Source organism: Mastigoproctus giganteus, chromosome 1, assembly GCF_048544385.1.
Source record: "Mastigoproctus giganteus isolate SK-2022 chromosome 1, ASM4854438v1, whole genome shotgun sequence".
NCBI classification, from domain to species: domain Eukaryota; kingdom Metazoa; phylum Arthropoda; class Arachnida; order Uropygi; family Thelyphonidae; genus Mastigoproctus; species Mastigoproctus giganteus.
In genome coordinates, this window is record NC_143575.1 from 267563248 (window position 1) to 267587564 (window position 24317).

Genomic DNA, 24317 nt, shown 5'->3' on the forward strand with positions numbered 1-24317 from the left:
ATATAACTAATTAATTGAAAAATAAATAACTATTTTTCTTCATTCTTTTGAGGATATGTGGTTTTTGTAATTTTGGCATATCAGGGATATTGTAGCAATTTTATTAGTCATTCCCAAGTTACGTAAAACTTGACTTATGAAAGAAGTCATGGAATGTATCTCTTATGTATGTTAGCAACTTACTGTATACGCCTTGATCTCAATATTATAAAAGGTCAATTACTATTGAAATGGAATGTTTGAAAGTTTTCTGTATCCGTTGTATATATTCAATTTTCAAGTGTGTAATCTATTTAAACATAATCATTAAAAAAAAAAATTACATCATCCCTCTAAAAGCATACGCTATCCTTATATTTTATACCTCTAAATGTATGTACTATATGCTTGAAAGATTTTTGATACTCCTCTGACACTAGGAAAACAGTGTCTGAATGGTTGTATGAAAAAAAGGAGCAGATAATAAAGTGCTAAGGTGTCAGTAGTCAGATGTCAGTAGCAGCCAATATGTGTTGCAGTGGTGGGGGGGAAGCTAAGCAGTTTAAAAGAGAACTGGCTGTCGGATACCATATCAGTCATTTGTAATGTATTAGTAGTATTAGTGGCAAATGATGCAAGAAGCTTATACGCAACAGACAAAAAAAAAAAAAAAGAAAGCACTTCCCATTTCACCTGTCTATTCTCTCTCTCTCTCTAACAGTTAATCTATTTCTTCCTTGAATTTATTTCCACACATTCTGCAACATAATGTTCCATAAAACATTTGAGAGCTCACAACAAATGCAGAATCAAAACTGCCAGCAGAGTGGCCATGCACAACTGTCTGTGTGCAAAGTCCTCGAAAATTCCCTTTGACTCATGAATCTGTGTGCATGAGGGTTAATAAATTTTATTATCTATGTACAATTTTTTGATGTTTCCCGCTCTTATATTTTATTGTCTGATTTAGGAGTTTGTAGAAATTCAACTCTTGTTGTGTTTCTATGAGTCCATTTTTAAGTTTTATGATCCCTTCCGACTAATAGAGGAATAAGTCAGACGTCCCTCAAAAATTGGAATCTGACAAATCAGAATCAAGAAAAAGAAGACTACTGTACTTCCACTAAAATTATAATCATAACAACTTCTGATCTTACATATTCTGTTTAGATTTTACGAATAAAATATACATTAGGAGAAAGTGTGCTACAATATCTCCTATTTATTCATAGATTTTTTCACTGTGTACTACACTGAAAGGAGAGAATTCATAGGATACCTGGTTCCTGGGCAATGCGACGCTACCACCCCTCTTACTAGTGGACAAACCCAATGCTTGGCAGGTATAGGTACACAGCATCACTGCAGTCACATAGACGGTATTTCAATGTCAGTTTGGATAAACATCGTGAATTAACTGACTTTGAAAGAGGGATGATAGCAGGTGCCCAACACATGGATCACTCTATTATGGAGATGGTACAGTTGCACTATCCCCATTCAACAATATCAAGGGTGTATCAGGAATATGCCATTTCCAGAATAACATCTCATCATGGACAGCACTGTGGGCAGAGAAAAGTGGTGGATAAATCTGGCCATTTATTTACCACTACACAGGACTCTACGCTTCAACTGGCTGAAAGAACATTGGCACTGGATGATGGATGATTGGAGACAAGTTTCCTGGTTTGATGAGTCCCGTTTACAGTTATTTTGAGCAGACGGGAGGGTGTGTATCTGGCGGAAACCGCATGAAGCTATGCACCTGTCATGTCAATAAGGAACTGTTCAGGGAGTTGGATGGTTGTTAACGGTCTGGGGTGTGTTCAACTGGCACACATTGGGACCTCTGGTATGTCTAGACACACCTCTGAATAGTCTAGGTTACATGTCCATCCTTGCAGACCATCTACATCCCTTCATGGTCATCATGCACCCACAGGGCAATGGACTATTGTAGCAGGACAATGTGCCTCCCTACAGAGCCATGGTAACCAGAACACGGTTCGAAGAGTGAAGAGCATTCTGCAGATTTTACCATCATGGAATGGCCTCCCTGTTCATTGGACATGAACCCTGTGGAGCATATTTGGGATTTTGAGCTTTGGATCCTCCACCAAGGAATGCAACGGAATTATGGACAGCAAGCATGGATGGAAATATGTGGAATGCTTTTGTGAACTAGTGAACTCAATGCCTCACCATATCACTGTCCGTATCTGGGTGAAAGGTGGGCCTACACTTACTAGGTAGGTATTCCATGATTTCTGTCCACTCAGTGTACAGTGGTAAGTCTAAGAATAAGTAGCCACTTGTGGCCTCAGATTTTAGTACAGCTCCAGGATTACTACATCTAAAGCATGATATCAACAGCACACTCTTGACATTGAGAAATTCAATTGCAGTGAACTTAAAAGTTAATTAATTAAAAAACTTTCCTCAAATTTTATACAAATGGGTATATATAATCATGTATCCTTATACCATATTGGCTCCAAAGATATTCTTCTTTATGGTCCCAAAAATGTGGCATTCAATTTTTGGGGCCTTAAACTGCTACTGTACAGTGAAGTAATATCTCAATTAAAAAATCCTCTGAGAATTTAAAGTTTGATCAATTAACAAACCTCTGAGAATGGAAAGTTCTTTAATAAAGATTGATGCAAAGCATTTATTCAATTCATCAGCAACATAACCTGGGAAATCTAAGATATTCCTATACCCAGTACACACGGGTCCAATTTGATTCATTTTCTTCTTCATTGTAATCACATATGTGACAAACTCCTTGTCCCAATTCTTTGCTTTTAGCGAATGTGATCTAATACTCAGCCTTGGCCAACCTATCCTTTTCTGTGGTACTACTACAGGTCAACTAATATAGGCTTCAGTATTTTTCATTGTTTTGTTACTTTCCCCAGAATTGCTGAAACTGAAAGGACAGCTGGAGAGGTACCTGCATAAGGAAGAAAACACCTAGATAGTTTTATTTAGAAATATTGCTCAAAATTTAGGCCTAAATGGATGTCAAATGAACTAATTAGACATGTGACAGAGAAGAAAAATGCATGGGATACATATAAATTAACATGTGACACAGAAGTCTATGATAGATATAAGCTGGTCTGTAACAAAGTTACAAAGGAGGTTAGACAGGCAAAGGCAGATTATGAGAAATCTTTGGCAAAGGATGCAAAGAAAAACAGCAAAGAATTTTTTCGTTATGTAAACTCTAGAAGGAAGGGGATGAATCAGATTGGTCCACTTGATATCGACAGTTCAACTGTTGATGATCCTGCTCAGGTGGCTAACAAACTGAATGAATATTTTGCATCGACATTCACACATGAAGAGTTATTCAGGGAGGGGAATGCCAGAGGTGTATTCAACTCTGGCAGTAAGCTAGATAATCTTGTAATAACTGAGAGTAAAGAGAAGGAGAAATTGTTGAAGATAAACACAAGAAAGGCACCTGGGGTGGATGAAATCTATCCAGTTATATTAAAGGAGGTGGCAAAAGAAGTAAGCAAACCCATAGCCATAATTATAAGAGTTTCCCTGGACTCAGGGGAGGTACCCATGGACTGGAGGTGTGCAAATGTGATCCCAATCCACAAATGAGGATCACAGGTAATTACAGACCTGTTAGTTTAATTTCTCTTCCAGGGAAATTAATGGAGGCACTGGTTAAAGTAGCATTGCAGGATCATCTAGACAAGACTTCAGTTATAGCTCGGACACAGCATGGGTTTGTTAAGGGGAAGTCTTGTCTGACCAATTTGATTGAATACTATGACATAGTCACAAAGGAACTGGATGCAAAGAATAACTTTGATATCATATATTTGGATCTTAGAAAAGCCTTTGATACTGTTGCACACGGAAGACTGCTCACAAATTGGAGCAGTGTGGCATTGGAGGCAAATTGCTGCTATGGATTAAGGGATAGTTGAGTGGGAGAAGACAGAGAGTGGTAATCAATGGACACTGCTCTTCATGGACTAATGTTATTAGTGGAGTCCCTCAGGGTTCAGTGTTGGGTCCATTGTTGTTTTCTGTATTTATAAATGATACTGATGATGGTATATCAAGCTTAATGTCCAAGTTTGCAGACGATACGAAGGTCGGCAGGGTTGTTAATGACACTAATGACAGTACACTGCTGCAACAGGATCTAGAAAAGTTCAGCAGATGGGCTGAGAGGTGGCAAATGACGTTTAACATTGACAAATGTAAAGTACTACACATGGGAAGCAGTAATCCCAGAGTTTGTTTGTTATTTGGAGCATTAGCAACTAAGGCCATATTGCTCCGGGATATGCGGTGGCCATTCCCTGACCTTTCCGCATCCTCCGTATTTGGTGGTGACGGGCTAGAACCCCGGTCTAATCAAGAAGCGTGTGCTACGCACTGCCGCTCCTTCCCACCTGACTACGGAGGCGCCTATAATCCCAGAGTAACGTATCAACTCTGTGGTACCACAATGACAGTTGTAGAGAATGAAAGCGCCGCCGTAGCCAGGTGGGAAGGAACAGCAGTGCGCAGCACACGCTTCTTGATTAGACAGGGGTTTGAGCCCGTCACCACCAAATATGGAGGATGCAGAAAGGTCAGGGAATGGCCTCCGCATATCCCGGAGCAATATGGCCTTAGTTGCTAATGCTCCTAAAAACCAAATAACACAAACATAACAGAGGATGAAAAGGACCTGGGGGTAATTGTGCAGGCAGATATGAAGTTTTCTGAGCAGTGCAGACGGTCTGCAAGAGTAGCTCATGGTGTCTTGTCAATGATATACAGGAATTTTTCTAGCAGGGATAAGGAGGTGATTATCCCCTTGTATAAGGCAATGGTCAGGCCACACCTTGAGTACTGTATACAGGTCTGGAGGCCTCATTTTAAGAAGGATTAGAGGTGTTGGAACGAGTAAAGAGAAGGGCAACAAGATTAGTGAATGGAACAAAGGGTTGCTCTTACGAAGAAAGGCTTAAGTTTTGCAAATTACAGTGTCTGGAGACTAGGAACCGGCGAGGTGATCTGATAGAAGTGTATAAAGCCTGGAATGGTTTGAGCATGCTCAATGCCGATGGGATTCTTCCTCTTGTCTCAGAATAATCAACTGAGAGGGCATAAATTCAAATTGAGGAAAGACGGTTGTAGGATAGATGTGCAGAAGTTTGCCTTTAGCCAGCGGGTGGTTGATTGGTGGAAGAAACTTCCATCTGTCTTTGTAGACAGATGGAAGTTTGTTGATGGAAATTAGAAGTTGATAGCTTAAATAGATTCAAGGCATCAAGGCAGAACTTGACAAACATTTGGAGAGAGTGGATGGGTGAAATAAGGGTTTTTTTTTTTGACTGATGATATATAAGCTTGCTTTCTTGCATCATGTGCCTTTGCTAATGAATAATGAATTTTTATTTTATTTTACTTTTTTATTTTTTGATTGTTTTGAATTTTTCTTATTATTTTATTTATTTATTTTTTTTTTTTTTATGGCTGGTGCAGCAAAAGTCTTTGGCTTCCTTGAACACATGGCTAATACTATTACTAAAATAATCTTAGAGATACTTAGAGATCTTAGATATAATCTTTGAGGAAAGACAGTTGTAGAATAGATGTGCGGAAATTTGTCTTTAGCCAGTGGGTAGTTGATTGGTGGAACAGATTTCCATCTTTTGTTGTGGAAGTTGATAGTCTAAATAAATTTAAGGCTGAGCTGGACAGGCATTTGGAATGAATGAAGGGGTGGAATGGGAGGATTTTTTTTTTTTTTTTTTGGCTGATTCTGCATAAGCTTGCTTTTTTGCATTGTATGCCTCTACTAATGTTAATACTGAGCATTTTATACTAAGAAAGGACAATGTGAAGGATACAGACCAAAATGAACATTCAAAATACCTCATGATCAGAGTGACAGTTAAGGAAGATGCATGGAATGTTCATGGAGGGCACGGAAATTTAAAAATTATAAATTAGTCTGTAATACAGTTTTTAAATTCTTTGCAGCCTATAAATTATAAATTTATTCAATACAAACGTTCTTATAACATAATTTTATGATGTATTGTGTAACATAATCTAAAATGGTGTAGTTTGACATTGTTTGAATTGCCTTCATATAAGTGGGATTAATCTAGCATTATTCTTTTTTGATCTCTTAGTTTGACAAGTTGTTTTTAAATTAAAGTTGAATAAAATCATACCTTGGGTTCAGGGGAGAACTATCTTTGGTAGTTCTCCCTAATTGAATTAGGATTATATCATATATGCTCCTTGTGGCCTCTTTGCTAAACTGTCTTTAGCAGGACACGATACAGCCATAAGGGAAGTTTTTGTGTGCATGTTCACTGCAAAGAGTGTGAGGAGATTAAGTGCAAATTCAGCATTCTGACTGGATTATATGAGGGCTTGAAGGATAGAGTTGATGTCCTCAAAGGATTAAAAGAGAGGGATCCATCAAACAATCAGCTGCCCACCTCAAATGCTTGAGTCCATACTCCAGCATAAGACAACATGACATCCTCTGCAGCAGAGATCCTTGGTCTGTGAGGAGATTAAGTGCAAATTCAGCATTCTGACTGGATTATATGAGGGCTTGAAGGATAGAGTTGATGTCCTCAAAGGATTAAAAGAGAGGGATCCATCAAACAATCAGCTGCCCACCTCAAATGCTTGAGTCCATACTCCAGCATAAGACAACATGACATCCTCTGCAGCAGAGATCCTTGGTCCCACAAGAAGTGGCTATAGTTAGTAACTTGATTGTCATATAAATGGGAAACATATTATGCAAAAAGGAAATGCAGAATAGGACCAGGGTATGTCTGCCATAAGATAAAGTTAATGATGATATATAAAGCAGCTATCATCTTTTAAGGGCACAAAAGTGATATTGTTCTACACATTAGTACTAATGAATTAAGAGTAGAGATTTAAGGATTTAATTAACAAGTATAGAGAAATGTTGAAAAAAAGGCTGTGGGTTAGGACTGATATTCAAAGTGCTAGCAATTCTGCCTGGACACAACAGGAGAGCGCACATGATAAGAGCCTTGTCAATAAATTCAGTGATGAAGAGACCGAGCAAGGCTAATAACATAGAATGCATGTTAATATAAAGAGAGTAGTTTTATGGTGATGAGAAACACTTAAATAGAAGGGGTGCAAGAATATATGCTGATGCTACTGAGGTAGTGTTAGCCTGGGGGGAGAAACACATAGACTAAAAGATTAACAGTAGTTGCAAGCAGAGGTGAAAGTGATTTTTTCTACTGGTTCTACTGGAACATGCAGCAGCCTGAAAAGCAAGGTGTCAGAGATTTCACAATCTGCTAGAGGTCCTAATGGAACAAGCAAATAAATGGTTGCATTAGGATTAATAAGGGTAAAAACAGTTCAGGTATATTTAAATGTACACTAATGCTATGAGCACAGTAAAAAATTTCATGAATTTGAAGTATTCATCAAGTCATAAAGTAAAGATATTGTGAGGTTATCAAACATGGTGTCACCCAGATATAAGAGATTCAGAATTTGAATATGAAGAGTACAATATATAAGGAAAGGGCAGAGAAGACAGGAGGTGAGGAGCATAAAATCAAAGGCAGTGCATTCAGTGGACATGAGTGGCCACTGCAATATAGAGTCAGTTTGGTGTGACATAAGCACTGGGGGAAAAAAAATAGGAAAACAAAAAAACGTAGGAGTATTAGCATTAGCATTAGCAGAGGCATTTGATGCAAGAAAGCAAGCTTATGCAGCATCAGCCAAAAAAAAAAAAAAAAAAAAAAAAAAGTAACATAAATAAATAAAAATAACCACTTCCACTTCACCCCTCTGTTCGTTCGAAATACCTGTCCAGCTGAGCCTTAAACTTATTTAGGCTATCAACTTCCACGACAAGGGATGGAAGTCTGTTCCACCTACCAACCACCCGCTGGCTAAAGGCAAATTTCCGCACATCTATGTTGTAGGCCAAATGATTGTGATGAGTATAACAAACAACTGTAGGAATATATAGAGTGGGCCAGTAATGTCTTATAATTTGGGACTTTAAATTTCCAGATATTTACTGGACCCTGTGGATTATTAGTAGTGGCCAATGATTCAAGAAAAAAAGCTTATATTACAGCAAGCTCAATTACAGCATCAGAAAAAAAGCAAAAAAAAAAACCTCCCTGTTTCACCTGTCCATCCATTCTAACAGTTTATATAGCTCTTCCTTGAATTTATTCAAATTACCCCACAATGCCAAATGGAAGTTTGTTCCAGCAACTAATGACCCTCTAGTTGAAGGCAAATTCTCGCACTTCCATCCTTCCTCAATTTGAATTTATACCTCCCCTCATATGTAATTCAAGCAAAGAGGAAGGATTCTATCACCATTGAGCTTACTGAATCCATGAAGGCCTTAAACACAATCAAATCTTGTAGGTGCCTAGTCTCCAGATGCTGAAATTGTAGAAATGAAGCCTTTCCTGATATGAACACCCTTTTGCTCACCTTACCAATTTGTTTCTCTTCTCTGCACCTCTTTCTAAAATGAGGCTTCTAAACCAACCAGTATGCAGTATTCAAGATATGGCCTTATTCAATAGAATAATCAGCTTTGTAGTCTTGCTTGCAAAGTTTCTGTAAATTGTTGACAAAATGCCATGAGCTGCCCTGGCAGACAGGAGTGAAAATAACCCTGAGGTTATTTTCACTCTCTACTACCCTGAGTGGGATACTATACAGTTTGTATGTTAATCAGGGATCAATGCTGCTCATATAAGGTACTTAGCATTTGTCGATATTAAACTTCAGTTGCCACTTCTCAGCCCATCTAGCTGATTTGTCTACAACTTGTTGCATAGCATACTCTGATTATTGTGATTGACCACCTTGCCAACCTACTTATCATCTGCAAAGCTAAGACATTAAGCTTGATATGTCTTCATCAATATTATTAATAAATACAGAAAAACAACGAGCCTAGCATTGAACCCTGGGTAACTCCACTAATAACAGTAGTTCAAGAAGAGCAGTGCCCATTGATAACCTCTGTCTTCTACCATCCAACTATCCCTTTATTTATAGCAGTAACTTTCCCATAATGCCACATTGTTCCAATTTGTATAGCAGACTTTTTTGTGAAAGAGTATCAAATGCTTTTCTGATATTCAAGTATATCTAAAAAATTGCTTGTGTTTATGCAGATGCAAATACCTATTCAGTTTGTCAGCAACCGAGCAGGATCATCAACAGATAAAGCATTCATATCTAGTGGATCAGTGCGATTCTTTCCCTTTCTTTTTTTGCTAGTTACATAATAAAGAAGTCTTTACAGCTTTTTTCTGCATTCTTGTCCAGAGTTGTTGTTTGTTTGTTTGTTATTTGGTTTTTAGGAGCATTAGCAACTAAGGCCATATTGCTCCGGGGATATGCGGTGGTCATTCCCTGATCTTTCCGCATCCTCCGTATTTAGTGGTCACTGGCTCGAACCCCGGTCTAATCAAGAAGCGTGTGCTACGCACTGCTGCTGCTCCTGCCCACCTGGCTACGGAGGCGCCCTTGTCCAGAGACTTCCCGTAACCTTCCATAGCTTGCTTAACCTCCATTGTGACAAGCAGCAGCCTAGAAAGCAGGATCTCGGGGATTTCAAGACCTGCTGGGGGGAGGGTACTCATGGAGCAAGTAAATAAATATATGGGCTGTGTTGGGATTATTAAAAGTAAAAACAGTTCATGTATACTTGTATGTAGACTATTGCATGTGCATAGTATATAAATTCGACGAATTTGAAGTACTAATGAAATCATCAAATGCAGACATCATGGGGATGTCAGAGACAGTGTCACTCAGACTGAACGGTTGAGTATTTTAATACAATGTGTATAGAAAGGACAGAGAAGACAGGACAGGAGGGGAGCAGTATTATTATCTTAGTTAAGAAGCATATAAAATCAAGTGCATCCAATCCAATGCTGGGCAATGTTTATGTTTAGTATGATATAAATATTAGGAAAACAAAAATGAGGGTGGGAGTGTGTTATAAACCTAATGATTGTGATAAGTATAATGAACAATTGTACAGAGTAATAGAGTGGGCCAGAAAATCAGAATGTCTTGTAATAGGGAACTTTAATGTTCCAGATACTGACTGAGCATTGTGGGTTGGTCACTCATACAATAGCAAGATTTTCGTGGGATTTACTGGATGAATGTTTTCCAAATCAGCATGTTAGACAAACAAAAACAGAAAATAAAAGACCCACTTGGTGGCACTGATCACAAAGTATTGATGTGGGATTTACTTAAAGGAGTAACTACTGTCAATGTCAAAGGCTTTTGCTTTCATAAAGGTGACATTGATTACACAGTTTTTAAATTCTATGTAGTGGGTGGGATCAACTGACGAAGTTACCATCATCAGTAAATTCTAAATGGGAAGCATTCAGGGCTGTTATCATAGAAGTTATTGTAATTTTTATACCAATTAAGAGATACAGTTCAAGGCATAGATCTAAATAAATATCAGATGAACTGATGAGACTTGTGGCAATGAAGAAAAAAGGCAAGAATGAAAAAAAAGGGAAGTAAGAAATGCATATAAATTATCAGGTGATACAGATGCCTTCAGAAGATATAAACTAGTCTGCAATCAAGTCACAGAGGTAAGGTAATGGTCCAATGGATATGAATGGATTAACTGTTGATGATACTGCTCAAGTTACTGTTATACTGAATGGGTATTCTGCATCTGCATTCACACATGAGAATTTTTTTAGAGATGGGGAGGCGTCTCCGTAGCCAGGTGGGAAGGAGCAGCAGTGTGTAGCACACGCTTCTTGATTAGACCGGGGTTCGAACCCGTCACCACCAAATACAGAGGATGCGGACAGGTCAGGAATGACAACCGCATATCCCGGAGCAATATGGCCTTAGTTGCTAATGCTCCTAAAAATCAAATAACTAACAAACAAACAAACAAGAGATGGGGATACCAGAAGTGAGTCAAATTCTGGTGAGGAGCTGAATGATTTTGTGATAACTGAGAGAAAAGTGGAGAAGAAGTTGTGGAGCTAAAGGAAAAAAGCAACCTCGAGTGAATGATATCTATCCAGTTATATTAAAGGAGGCAAAAAAAGAGATAAGAAAACATTTGGCCATGATTATGAAAGTATGTAGACTATTGCATGTGCATAGTTTAATCAGGGAACTTCCTATTGAGATGTGCAATGTACTCTCAGTTCACATAGGGAATCAAAGGGAGACATGAGTAACTACAGTAGTTCCTGGAGACTAGGAGATCTGATTGAGGTGTTTAAGGCTCTGAACGGATCGAGTAAGCTTTAATGCTAATGGTTACACGGTACATGGTAGATATAGAGATGTTTACTTTCTTTCAGTGGCTAGTTGATTGTTGATTGCTGGAATAAACTCGTATCTGATGTTGTCAAAGTGGATGGCATTTGAATAAATTAAACAAAGAACTAGAGAAATCCTTAGAAGGAATGGACAGGTGACACACGGGAAGTGTTTTTGTTTGGCTGATGCTGTATAAAGCTTGCTTTCTTTCATTAGTATTTAGTAGTAGCATTATTTGCCACTACTAATGCTAATAAAATTAGTCCAGGAGTTAGGCATGTTAAGGCAGATTAAGAGAAGGCTCTAGTTAAAAAGAACAGTTGCAAGGAAATCTTTGCTTATCAATGGTAAGGGAAAAGTGGAGGACTCTAAAATTGTGATCATAATAACTACAAAAAACACAAATCATATCATATATTGTTTCCTGTGATATCTTTTCTCTTACCTGATATCGTAGTAGCATATAAAGGCTTAATTGTCCTTTTATTAAAGTCAATATTCTGAAAATTCTTGTTTGAACCCAAAATGTCTGAAAATTGCTTTGTACCTTCACCTTCTCTTAAGCCTATCAAAATTCCCTGAAGAACTCTGCTTAAAGCAATGCCATGAATGCGACTTCCTTTCAAGTTGACTATTCCTTGTTCACGAGGCACAGTGGTTACACGCTCTGATTTCAAAACACCATTCCTATAATATTAACTATATTTTGAAACCTTGAACATAAACAACAAAAAATACAAAATCATTTATTAAAAAGTGGTAAATAAAAATTAGAGAAATTCAAAAGCAGAAATATTTATAAATACAAAACCATACACGTACTTTCCTACATTGTGGTAAAATGAACTGCTTATTCTACTATTTGGAGAACAGGAAAAATTAAGAATGGATAATATTAGTTATAAGTATAAACTAACAGTTATGGTAAATCACACACTTCAAGCTCACTTAAGCAACTGAATTTTCCAGTGATGAATAACACATAAATAACAGTTACTAAATGAAAGGCTTTAGCATTAGCATTAGCATTAGTAGAGGCATTTGATGCAAGAAAGCAAGCTTATGCAGCATCAGCCAAAAAAAAAAAAAAAAAAAAACCCACTTCCACTTCACCCCTCTGTTCGTTCAAAATACCTGTCCAGCTGAGCCTTAAACTTATTTAGGCTATCAACCTCCACCACAAGGGATGGCAGTCTGTTCCACCAACCAACCACCCGCTGGCTAAAGGCAAATTTCCGCACGTCTATCCTACATCTGTCTTTCCTCAATTTGAATTTATGCCCTCTCAGGTGAATTTTCTGAGCTAGAGGAAGAATCCCATCAGCATTGAGCATGCTTAAACCATTCAAGGCTTTATACACCTCTATCAGATCACCTCGCTGGTGCCTAGTCTCCAGACACTGTAATTTGCAAAACTTAAGCCTTTCTTCGTAAGAGCACCCCTTTGTTCCACCGCTTTGAACACCGCTTTGGCTTCCTGGAACCACATGGCTAATACCAATACTAAATTATTCTTGGAGTTACTGAGCATTTTATACCAAAAAAGGATAACATTCAGGTATAGACCAAAATGGATGTCAAAAGACCTCGTGATCTTAGTGACAGTCAAGAAAGATGAATGGAATTTTTATGAATTAGCAAGGGACCTGAATCCCACAGGAATTATAAATTAGTCTGTAATCAATTTAATTAAATGAATCACTTATAGTCATGTAACAATAAACAACAAAAAAAAAAAAAACCAGAAATCATAGTTCATCTCTTAGTTCACTCAGTTCATCTCTTAGAGAATCAATACTAGTTCCCATATTATTTGAACCTCATTCATTGCTGTGTGATGTAATTTTTTTTTTTTTTTTTTTTGTATTAGCTGTCTTTTATTTGTGTTAAAGAAGAACATGAGCCAATTAAATGGGCATGAAACATACAACATATCATTTATCAGTTATTCCTGAAACATACAACTTATCATTTACCAGTTATTCTTTTGTTCTTATAACTTTGATACACTATCATACTTAACTATAATGAAAAAATAGTCATTTAACACAACACAGGAAAGTGTATTTTTTATGGGATTCCCAAATAAGAAAGAGCATTAGCAGAGGCATATGATACAAGACAGAAAGCTTATACAGAATCAGCCAAAAAAAAAAAAAAAATCCCATTTCACACATCCATATGCTCTAAACGTTTGTCCAGTTCTTCCTTAAATTTATTTCAACTATAAACTTCCACATTGACAGATGGAAATTTTCTTCAGCAATCAACTACCCAGTGGCTAAAGGCAAATAGACAAATTTCCGTGCATCAACTCTACAACTGTCTTTCCTCAATTTGAATTTATGCCTCCTCAGGTTTGTAATTTCAGCAAGAGGAAGAATCCTATCAGCATTGAGCCTGCTCAAACCATTCAAGGCCTTATACACCTCAATCAGATCACCTCACAGGTGCCTAGTCTCCAGATGCTGCAATTTACAGAACTTAAGCCTTTCTTGGTAAGAGGATCCCTTTGTTCCCCTAACCAATCTTGTTGTCCTTCTCTGTACACGCTCAAGCAAATCTACATCCTTCCTAAAATGAGGCCTCCAGATCTGTACGCAGTACTCAAGCCACGGCCTGACCATTGCCTTATACAGAGGGACAATTACCTCCTTTTCCCTGCTAGCAAAATTCCTATATATCATTGACAAGACCCCATGACCTGCCCTGGCAGCCTGTTCTGCATTGCTCAGAAAACTTCATATCTGACTGCACAATTACTCCCAGGTCTTTTTCATTTTCTACCACCTTAAGTGTAGTACCACACAGTTGGTAAGTTTCTCTGGGGTTACTTCTACCCATATGCAGTACTTTGCATTTGTCAAGGTTAAACTTCAGTTGCCACTTCTTAGCCCATCTGCCCAAATTTTCTAGATCCTGTTGCAGTAGCATACTGCCATTACTGTCATTAACAACCCTGCCAACCTTTGTATCATCTGCAAACTTCGACACTAAGCCTGATATACCTTCATCAATATAATTGATAAATATACAAAACAACAGTGGACCCAACGCCGAACCCTGTGGGGCTCCACTAATAACATTAGCCCACAAAGAGCAGCACCTATTGATTACCACCCTCTGCTTTCTACCACTCAACCATCCTTTTATCCATTGTAGCAACTTACCCTTAATACCATTCTGCTCCAATTTGTACAATAGTCTTCCATGCACAACAGTGTCAAAAGCTTTCCTGAAATCCAAATATATGATATCAAAATTATTTTTTGCATCCAGTTCCTTTGTAACCACATCATAATATCCTATCAAATTTGTCAGACAAGACTTTCCCTTAACAAACCCGTGCTGTGTCTGAATTATTGCTGCAGTCTTGTCTAGATGATCCTGCAATGCATCTTTAACCAGTGACTCCATTATTTTACCCGGAACAGAAGTTAAACTAACTGGTCTGTAATTACTCGTGTCACCCTTCGATCCCCCCTTTGTGAATTGGGGATACATTTGCCCATCTCCAGGCCGTGGGGACCTCCCCTGAGTCCAAGGATGCTCTGGATGCTCTCATAATTATGGCTAAGGGTTTGCTTAGTTGCTTTGCCCCCTCCTTTAATATAACTGGATAGATCCCATCCACCCCAGGTGCCTTTCTTATGTTTAACTTCAACAATTTCTCCTCCACTTTGCTCTCAGTTATTACAAAATAATTAAGCACCCTGCTACAATTTGATAACCTTCTGCCATTTTCAAACCTTAATAACTCCTCATGTGTGAATGTAGATGCAAAATACTCATTCAGTTTGTTTGCTATCTGAGCAGGATCATCAACAGTCGAACCATCAATATCAAGTGGACCAATGAGATTCATCCCCTTCCTTTTAGAGTTTAAGTAAAGAAATCCTTGCTGTTTTTCTTAGCATCCTTTACCAAAGATTTCTCGTGATCTGCCTTCGCCTGCCTAACCTCCTTTGTGACCTGATTACAGACTAGCTTATATCTGCCATAGGTTTCAGAGTAGCTTGATAATTTATATGCATCTCATGCATTTTTCTTCTCTGTCACGAGATTTTTCCCATGCATTTTTCTTCTCCTGCAGTCAGTAAGCAAACTATAAAGCCAGTTTGCTTCAATAATTGCACATGACAGTGTACGAGTATTAATAGTAAGCTGGCTGTCAATAGTAATTCATGAATTTTTGCTAATTGTGCAATAATTAAAAGATATCTGAAATTTTCATTGGAGAAATAAAAGAAAACATTTTCAAATACAGCTATTAGAAGTTTCAGCTGTGTGGTCAGAGTTGATGAAGCATGAACTGCTGAAATATTGCCCGGGATCTCATCAAACCCCATGCAGCTCACTCAGGGCTAAGTACATGTTTGTCCCATCTGAACAGGGCCGGTGGAACGTGGTAAGCCCAGTAAACAGGACATAGGGGCACCAATGCCTGGAGCTATTGAAATTCAAAATTTTTATTATAATAATATTTAATATCATGGTCGGGTGAGATGTCTGGTGCACAAAATTTAGAATTAAGCTGGGGCACAGCTTAATTCTAATTTGATAGCCAAGAACAAATGTGTTTTTAAAAAAATACAGGATATATATATATAACCGATAATTCATATAAAAAATAAAATAAAACATAAGCCAGTAGTATGGCAAAAAACAGTAGAGCAAAAATTAACATAAAAAATAAATCAACAGGAAGGGAGGAAGTAAAGGTAGCAAGACATAAACCGTAGCCAAAAGTCCCCAAATAATTTAGAAAAATTAGAATTATTTGGGGACTTTCGGCTACGGTTTATGTCTTGTTACCTTTACTTCCCCTCCTTGTTAATTTATTTTTATGTTAATTTTCACTCTACTGTTTTTTGCCATACTACTGTCTTATGTTTTATTTTATTTTTTATATTAATTATCGGTTATATCTGGGCATCATGTGTAGGATGTGCATTTTGCTGCCTCTAATGATAGCTTAATATTTATTTTTTTATTTTTTTGGTAGTTGTTGGCGCATCGGCTTCTGTGGCCATAATGCACCTCCCAAGGTTTTTGCAGTACTTTGATCCAAGCCCGAGGCGGGATTCGAACCCGCGACCTTTGGGTTGCCAGGCAGGCACTTTACCCACCCGGCTAGCCCGGTCGGCCTTAATATTTATTTATTTTCTTATTTTATGTTATTATATTTTAACTTTTAAGCCATTATTTAAATATATATATATTATGGAAAATAGAGAATAAAAAAACTGAAAGCAAAGAATGCAAAAATGTTTGGTTGGAGTCAATTCTGATAATGTGTGGAATTTGGAATGACTAGTCTGATTGTTAATTTGATATAAGTAAATTAAGGAAATGTGCCTAAATAGCTAACTAATATAGATAAAAAAATTATAAACTACTTACGGCAACTGTGAATTTTGCCAAACAGAAGGATCTCCTTGTCTGACTGTATAGTTCATAGTGTATGATAGCATATAGTAAAGGGAACATTTCTGGCCATCAGTAAACATGTCATCTTCCAAGTTGTCATTGTCCGAAAAGCCCAACATAGTTTCTGTAAGGTCTACAAGTTTTGCTTTCTCTTCATCTTCTTTAAATACATACTGATTTGCTATCGTCTGATATTGCAAGTAAGATATACTAAATCTGAAATTAATATATTAAAATGATTTTTATATTGTGCAGAATTATGCTAGAAAAAATTATTGAAATTATGGAGCCAAAGAGAAATAACTATAATACTGAACTAACTTAATATAAAATATTATACATATTTAAGTTTTAACAACATTATTTTTACATATTTTAATATGACATCAAGCAGGATAAGGAAGAAAATTATGAAGAACATAGGAATGATTATGAAGTAATATAAAATTTATAGTTATGCAAATTATGTTAAAAACTGTCATTTGCTTACTTGTTTAACAGGTCTTCTACAATTTTTTCTAATGTACGACTTGTATAGTTACGTTCTAGTTGTTCCACAATAGAGATGAAATACTCAATACTTGTTGGCATTGGCAGCTCTTGTCCATTTACCAAATCTTCTCCATTACTCTTATTATAGCACATATTTTCAATTGATGCGCGAAATGTGTTAAGTGATAATGGAAACGAAGGTGTAAACAACAACCCTAGAAAGACAACACATGAAAATACATCATCAAGAAATATATAACAGATTTGGATTCATAAATAACTCGAGCCAGCCAAATAATGAATTCCTCAATTTCTGGTTTTCAAACATTTTTGATTTTATAAATTAGCATTCATTCATTTATATTTTCTCTTTATCTATTATAATTTATGCAAGCATATCCAAGCTTTTAAAATTTATAATATAGTATTAATAATATTAAAAATAAACAAACTCAGATCTTACTTCATAGTTATGAGTGGTGTTGAGAAAAAGTCACGATAGAACCAGAGGCAAATTCTGGCCCCACCACCATCACTTTGGTGAGGGAGCAGACATTGTCCCCCCATTGTGGACCTGGAAGCATATTTTGCCACTGGAGGGAGTACGTGGCCCTAGCTTCAACCATCTCCAGAGCAGAAAGATTGTGCACGGTTCATGATACAGGACCTTTCTCAGCAGTCTGCACTTATTGATAAAAGAGACAACTGTTAAAGAGATGGGATATGCTTGAATAGGAGAAATGCAAGAATATTTGCTGATGCTATTGAGGCAGTCGTGATTTTTTTGGGAAACTGCTACTCAAAGATAGGATGGGCTCAATTGGGGGGAGGTGTATAGAAATTAAACATTTTACTGCAGCTAAATGCATAAGCAGATTCAATTCTTTGAACCTGTTTTTGCAGATTCAAAGAATTGTCCTATTTGTATATACAATAATTTACAAAGTAGTAGAAAAAGTATTCTCAGCTGGAGGAAGAAGAGGGAGGGAGGGGGACTACTTATAACTTTATGATCAGGGTTATAAATAGACCAGAAGACCATTGCAGTTTATCACACTCTTTTAATGAGGGTCCCATTTAATGAAAATTTCTATTTTGACCATATTTAAAGTATGACATCCCCCCCAACTATTACCCAAAGGGCCAAAACTGGCTGTAACAGCAACAGAGACTTATTGGTTATAGTGATAAAACTAACCAAATATCTAACTGAAAAATTCCTGGGAAAAGCACTGTCACAAGCAACAATGTGGCCCAAGTTTGGGATAGAAAGGACCTGAAATGCTTCTCATCTGTTTGTTCAAAACATTGGCTATATTAACTAATTAGTATTAGTATTAGTAATGGCCGCATGGTGCAAGAAAGCCTATGGCTTATACCGCACCAGCCAAAAAAAAAAAAAAAAAAAAATCCGAACAAAACAATGATAAAAAGAAAAAAAAAAAAGAAAAAAAAAATAAATAAAAAAATAAATAAATAATAATTAATAAAGAAAAAAAAAAAGAGGAAATTAAACCTATCATCCTATGCACTTCCCTTACCCGAAAGTACCATCCAGATGACCTTTGAATTTCCCCAAACTGTCGGCCTCTACCACCCATAAAGGCAACTTATTCCAGTAATTTATAACTCGCTGGCTAAAATAAAACTTCCTGCAGTCCAATCTAAACATTTCCCCCCCGTAACTTGAATTTATGTCCCCTAGTTCTAGCTCTAATGCAGATATAATGTATATTATATCTTCTAATGCAGATATAATGTAGGCATATCAAAAAAAAAGATGCCTTTCTGACACATTCTAGATGCAGAATTAGAATATTGCAAATACCAGTGGTGGCCTGAGGAATTTGTAGAGGGCTGGTTCGGGGTAAGTGAAATTGGAAAGGAAATGTCTAATGTGACTGTTTTGGTGTAGACTTCTAGTCAGCCAGCAATGGGTAATGCATATGTGCAAGTTTCTGCGGGTGCACAGGATTCCATACATAGAAGTCATTCTAGCAATACAGCTTGGTTGTGTCTACTGAACAACTGGAACCTGATTGAATGCTTTTTTAGACACATTTTCTTGTACTTCACGTGAACAAGAGATAAGTGCTGAATTATTAATAGTTTAGTTTTAAATTTAGAAACATTAGCTATAATTATAATGATTTCTGAAACTTTTTAGTTTTAAAAATCAAAACACCACCACATACGGTGTATACAGCAGGGGTCGGCAACCTGCAGCTCTCTGAACGTGTAACTGCGGCTCTTTAACTTTTAGCCCACATATACGACAAACGATTTCCGTGAGCAAATATTTTCGAACATGAACTATATTTAAAAATAAATCAAGAACACCTACCTACTCTATTCCATTTCTTAAAAAAACTCCCTTCCCCATCCCAGGTTCAGCTAAGGTGCAGCTCTTTAGATTATTTTTATTAAATCAAAAAAGGTTGCCAACCCCTGGTATACAGGAAAGAGGAATGACAGAAGGGAAGGAGAGGTTATGCACCTGATCAGTAAACATACAGATTCAAGAAGAGTATAATCACTGGATGGAAACATCAGAATAGCATTGAATCAGTCTGATGTGATATAAAGAGTAGAACAATAAAACTGAGAAGAGAAGTGCACTAAATAAATGCATTGAGCATGACTTTATTTGTTCTTAGGGAGTCTCAGTTTGCTTAAATCATTAAAAACAGAAATAGAAGTACAATTATTATTGTTAGAATTAACTTTTAAAGAAAAGAGATCTTTTCCTTTAAACTACAAATGATTAAGACAAGCATTTAACCCCCTCATAACGTGAGGCTATCACAATAAGTTGTCTCATTATTGCAACAAAAATGAATAGTACTTCTCCAAAGGGGACTGTTACTTATTTAAAGCTTATATCCAAATTCAGGTGGGCAGGACACATATTGCCCACTCCTTTACATTGTACAGCCCACAGTCATGTAGGCAGCATTTAAATATTATGCATCCACTGAGTTTAAAACTAGCATATTACAAAACACAGTTTCACAGTGACTTTTAAAATATCAATTTTTAATAATATTTGATTTCATTTAATTTTTATAACAACCGTAATTATTTAATTTAAAAAATTAATTTAAAATTTAAAAAAAATATTTAAAAATAAATTTTAATTAAAAATGTAAATTCAAAAATAATAAAAATTAAATTCTATTTCCAAAAATACATAATTAGCGATCAGGAATGTCCCTACCCTAACATTTTTAATATTTGAACCTAATACACCTTTTGGCATTTTAAAAACTGTCTTAAAAAGAATACTGCTTATAAGACAGTATTCTTACATCTTGCTTAACATTTCGATTTATTATCATTTGATTTGCTTCTCAATTTCTAAAATATATTAATTACTCTAATTAGAATTATTTAGCTAAACATATGCTAGCTAAATAATGATATCAATGGCTTAGTGTATAAATATTTACATAATGAGGATAGTTAATGAATAATAGACCTAAACATATTTTATCTTAAGTTAAAAAGAAATTTATAAGCAAATGTGCTTTCTTATTAAAGTTGGTTGTTAGACTAAAATATGAAAAGGTCAGTGAATTTCAACAAGTATAATTTCATTTGCAATTTTCAAGCGGTGTGTTTCAGCTTTCATCTTGTAAATAAACAACAGCAATCAATATAAATAGTTGACAAACAAAATTTATTGGTTTTTTTTAAATCCTTGTTAAAAATACTGCATTACAGAAACTTTCTTTTATCCACATTATGCAGTATTTCCTGGCAAAATATAAAATATTACAAGTATTCTCATAACCTGTATATTGCCATTATAAAAAAAAGATGTCAAACAAATATATGGAATTTACTATAAACAGAAATAATGATCTAAACCAAACCAATTTAATATACAATTTTGCATTTGTATTAATAGTTTCTGTTATAGCTTAATCCAATTATGTTTCAAATACTATACATACTTAAAAACTTCAAAATGTATGTATCAATTATTACACTTTTAAAGCTACAAAAAAATATATATATATTAAAATAAAGTTATAACAGTGCTACACTATCAAGTAAAATATATTAAACAAGGCTTAAATGGAAATCCTTAGCTGAAATAATTTACCACTCTATGACATATATGTATATATTAAGTTACTACTAAGTAATATAAATGCAGTAAGAAGTACCAATAAGACAACTTTGAGATCTAGTGTGCTTCAGATCTCTTTTAAGAAAATGTTTTTATTAAGTTACATGAGCCAAATGTACAGAAACTAGTAACAATAACAAAAAAAAAAAAAAAAAAAAACAGGAAAAAATAAGTAAAATAGTACTGCATAATTATATAACAGGTCTTATTAGCTTTAAGAAATAAACAGTAACATTTATACCTCATAAGTCACCAATAAGAAACAGTTTTGGAAAAAAAATAAAAATAAGCTAATGTTCTATAATTGCAATGTAATCCTTAATTTCATCAGGAGTGAGTCTGTGAAAACCTTTAGCAGTGCATTTGGCGATTTCCACGTTATATTCCGTCATCTGTCCTTCATATCCTTCTCTGAGTGCAAAAATGGCAAGGTGAATTGCATCTTCCATTTCTATATCACTAGTGTATCTTTTTTCAAGGAATGTTTTGGTATTCACCTCATCCTTTCCTATGACTGCGGCTTTCCATGCAAAGTATGAGCCTGAAGGATCACACTGAAAAAGATTAGGCTTCCCTGTCGGATCAAATCCTGCAATGAGAATGGAAACACCAAACGGGCGAACACCTCCAGTCTGAGTGAATTCTTGCATAACATACGCAATCCTTTCCACTAACTGATTTACAGGAATGTGTTCGTTATGAACTGTAAAATACTCATTAGCTAATTTCCGTGCCCTTCTCACCAGTAATCTGAAGTCAGGACCCATGCCACTATATGTCATTCCTATGTTACGTGTTATCATCTGAACCTTAGAAATACATTGTGATTCAAACAGATTCGAGCTCTGCTTCTTCTCAACTGCTAGCACGACTCCATCCATTGCTTTTATTCCAACTGACTTCGAGCCAGCAGCCACAGCTGAAAGAGCATATTCAATCTGCACCAATTTCCCAGAAGGGCTAAAGGTTGTCAATGAAAAGCTATAACGCTCGCTGGACATATTTCAATTAAAATACACTATACCTCAGGTCGAACAAATTAACCTAATTATCAATAACTCTACTTGAACAAGACAACATCTCGTCGTCTGCTGTGGTTATGCTAATTTTCACGCAGTGAAACTATAAATGCAGCACCACCTACTGGGTGCACATGTTAGTAAATCAATAAAAATCTCCTTATTTTTCCATAATTCCATTTTGGTTATTTTTCTAAAATTTCTCTTATATAGCTCTCCCCTATAAGTTTAGTTTTTTTATCATTTTAGCATTAGTAGAGGCATTTGATGCAAGAAAGCAAGCTTATGCAGCATCGGCCAAAAAAAAAAAAAAAAAAAAAAAACACCACTTCCACTTCACCCCTCTGTTCGTTCAAAATACCTGTCCAGCTGAGCCTTAAACTTATTTAGGCTATCAACTTCCACGACAAGGGATGGAAGTCTGTTCCACCAACCAACCACCCGCTGGCTAAAGGCAAATTTCCGCACGTCTATCCTACATCAGTCTTTCCTCAATTTGAATTTATACCCTCTCAGGTGATCATTCTGAGCGAGAGGAAGAATCCCATCAGCATTGAGCATGCTCAAACCATTCAAAGTTTTATACGCCTCTATCAGATCACCTCGCTGGTGCCTAGTCTCAAGACACTGTAATTTGCAAACCTTAAGCCTTTATTCATAAGAGCAACCCTTTGTTCCATTCACTAATCTTGTTGCCCTTCTCTGTACTCGTTCCAGCAGCTCTAGCTCTACATCCTTCTTGAAATGAGGCCTCCAGACATGTATACAGTACTTTAGGTGTGGCCTGACCATTGCCTTATACAAGGGAATAATCACCTCCTTATCCTTGCTAGAAAAATTCCTATATATCATTGACAATACACCATGAGCTACTCTTGCAGCCTGTCTGCACTGCTCAGAGAACTTCATATCTGCCTGCACAACCACCCCCAGGTCCCTTTCATTCTCTACCACTGTCAGTGTAGTACCACAGAGTTGATACGTTGCTCTGGGGTTGCTGTTTCCCATGTGTAGTACTTTACATTTGTCAATGTTAAACTTCATTTACCACCTCTCAGCCCATCTGCTCAACCTTTCCAGATCCTGTTGCAGCAGCATAGTGTCAGTAGTGTCCTTGACAACCCTGCCTACCTTTGTATCGTCTGCAAACTTCGACATTAAGCTTGATATACCATCATCAATATCATTTATGAATACAGAAAACAATAATGGACCCAACACTGAGCCCTGAGGGACTCCACTAATAACATTAGTCCACGACGAGCAGTGTCCATTGATTACCACTCTCTGTCTTCTCCCCCTCAGCCACCCCTTTATCCACAGCAGCAATTTGCCTCCAATGTCACACTGCTCAATTTGTGCAGCAGTCTTCCATGTACAACAGTATCAAAAGCCTTTCTAAGATCCAAGTATATAATATCAAAGTTATTCCCTGCATCCAGTTCCTTTGTGACTGCATCATAGTATCCAATCAAATTGGTCAGGCAAGACTTCCCCTTAACAAAACCATGCTGTGTCCGAGCTATAACTACAATGCAATGAAAAGCAAAAAAAAACCCATGTCAAAATAAAAAATGAAAATCATGATTCTTATTTTCTTCAATATCAAAGGAATTACTATGGCTAAATACATCCCACCAAATCAGACTGCCACACTACACTGAAATTCTCTGACAAAGCTGTGTGAAAAAATTCAAAGGAAGAAACCTGAACTGTGGCAGGTGGTTGGACGCTTCATCAAGACACTGCTCCAGCACACAATGTGCTCTCTGTACTGTTGAACAGAGAGCACACTGAACAGAGCGTTTCTGGCCAAAAAAACAAATCCCTGTATGTGAACATACACTCTACTCACCAGACCTAGCCATTTTGTACACAAAAAAAAAAAAAAAAAAAAATGTATATAT

The 24317-nt window shown here is 36.5% G+C and overlaps 1 protein-coding gene and 1 pseudogene across 1 annotated transcript in view; both read right to left on the bottom strand.

The window, feature by feature from the left end:
- Positions 1-17409, bottom strand: part of LOC150091954 (uncharacterized) — a 103958-nt gene extending 86549 nt beyond the window's left edge. The window contains exons 1-3 of the mRNA XM_090370434.1: positions 17255-17409; positions 16738-16980; positions 11780-12021 (exon numbers count right to left, since the gene is read on the bottom strand). Of these exons, the coding sequence (XP_090226560.1) occupies positions 11780-12021; positions 16738-16980; positions 17255-17409 (640 nt within the window). The remainder of the gene's footprint in view (positions 1-11779; positions 12022-16737; positions 16981-17254) is intronic.
- A 4272-nt stretch (positions 17410-21681) lies between these two features.
- Positions 21682-22392, bottom strand: LOC150091955 (proteasome subunit alpha type-2 pseudogene; annotated as a pseudogene).
- Between the last annotated feature and the right edge of the window lie 1925 nt (positions 22393-24317).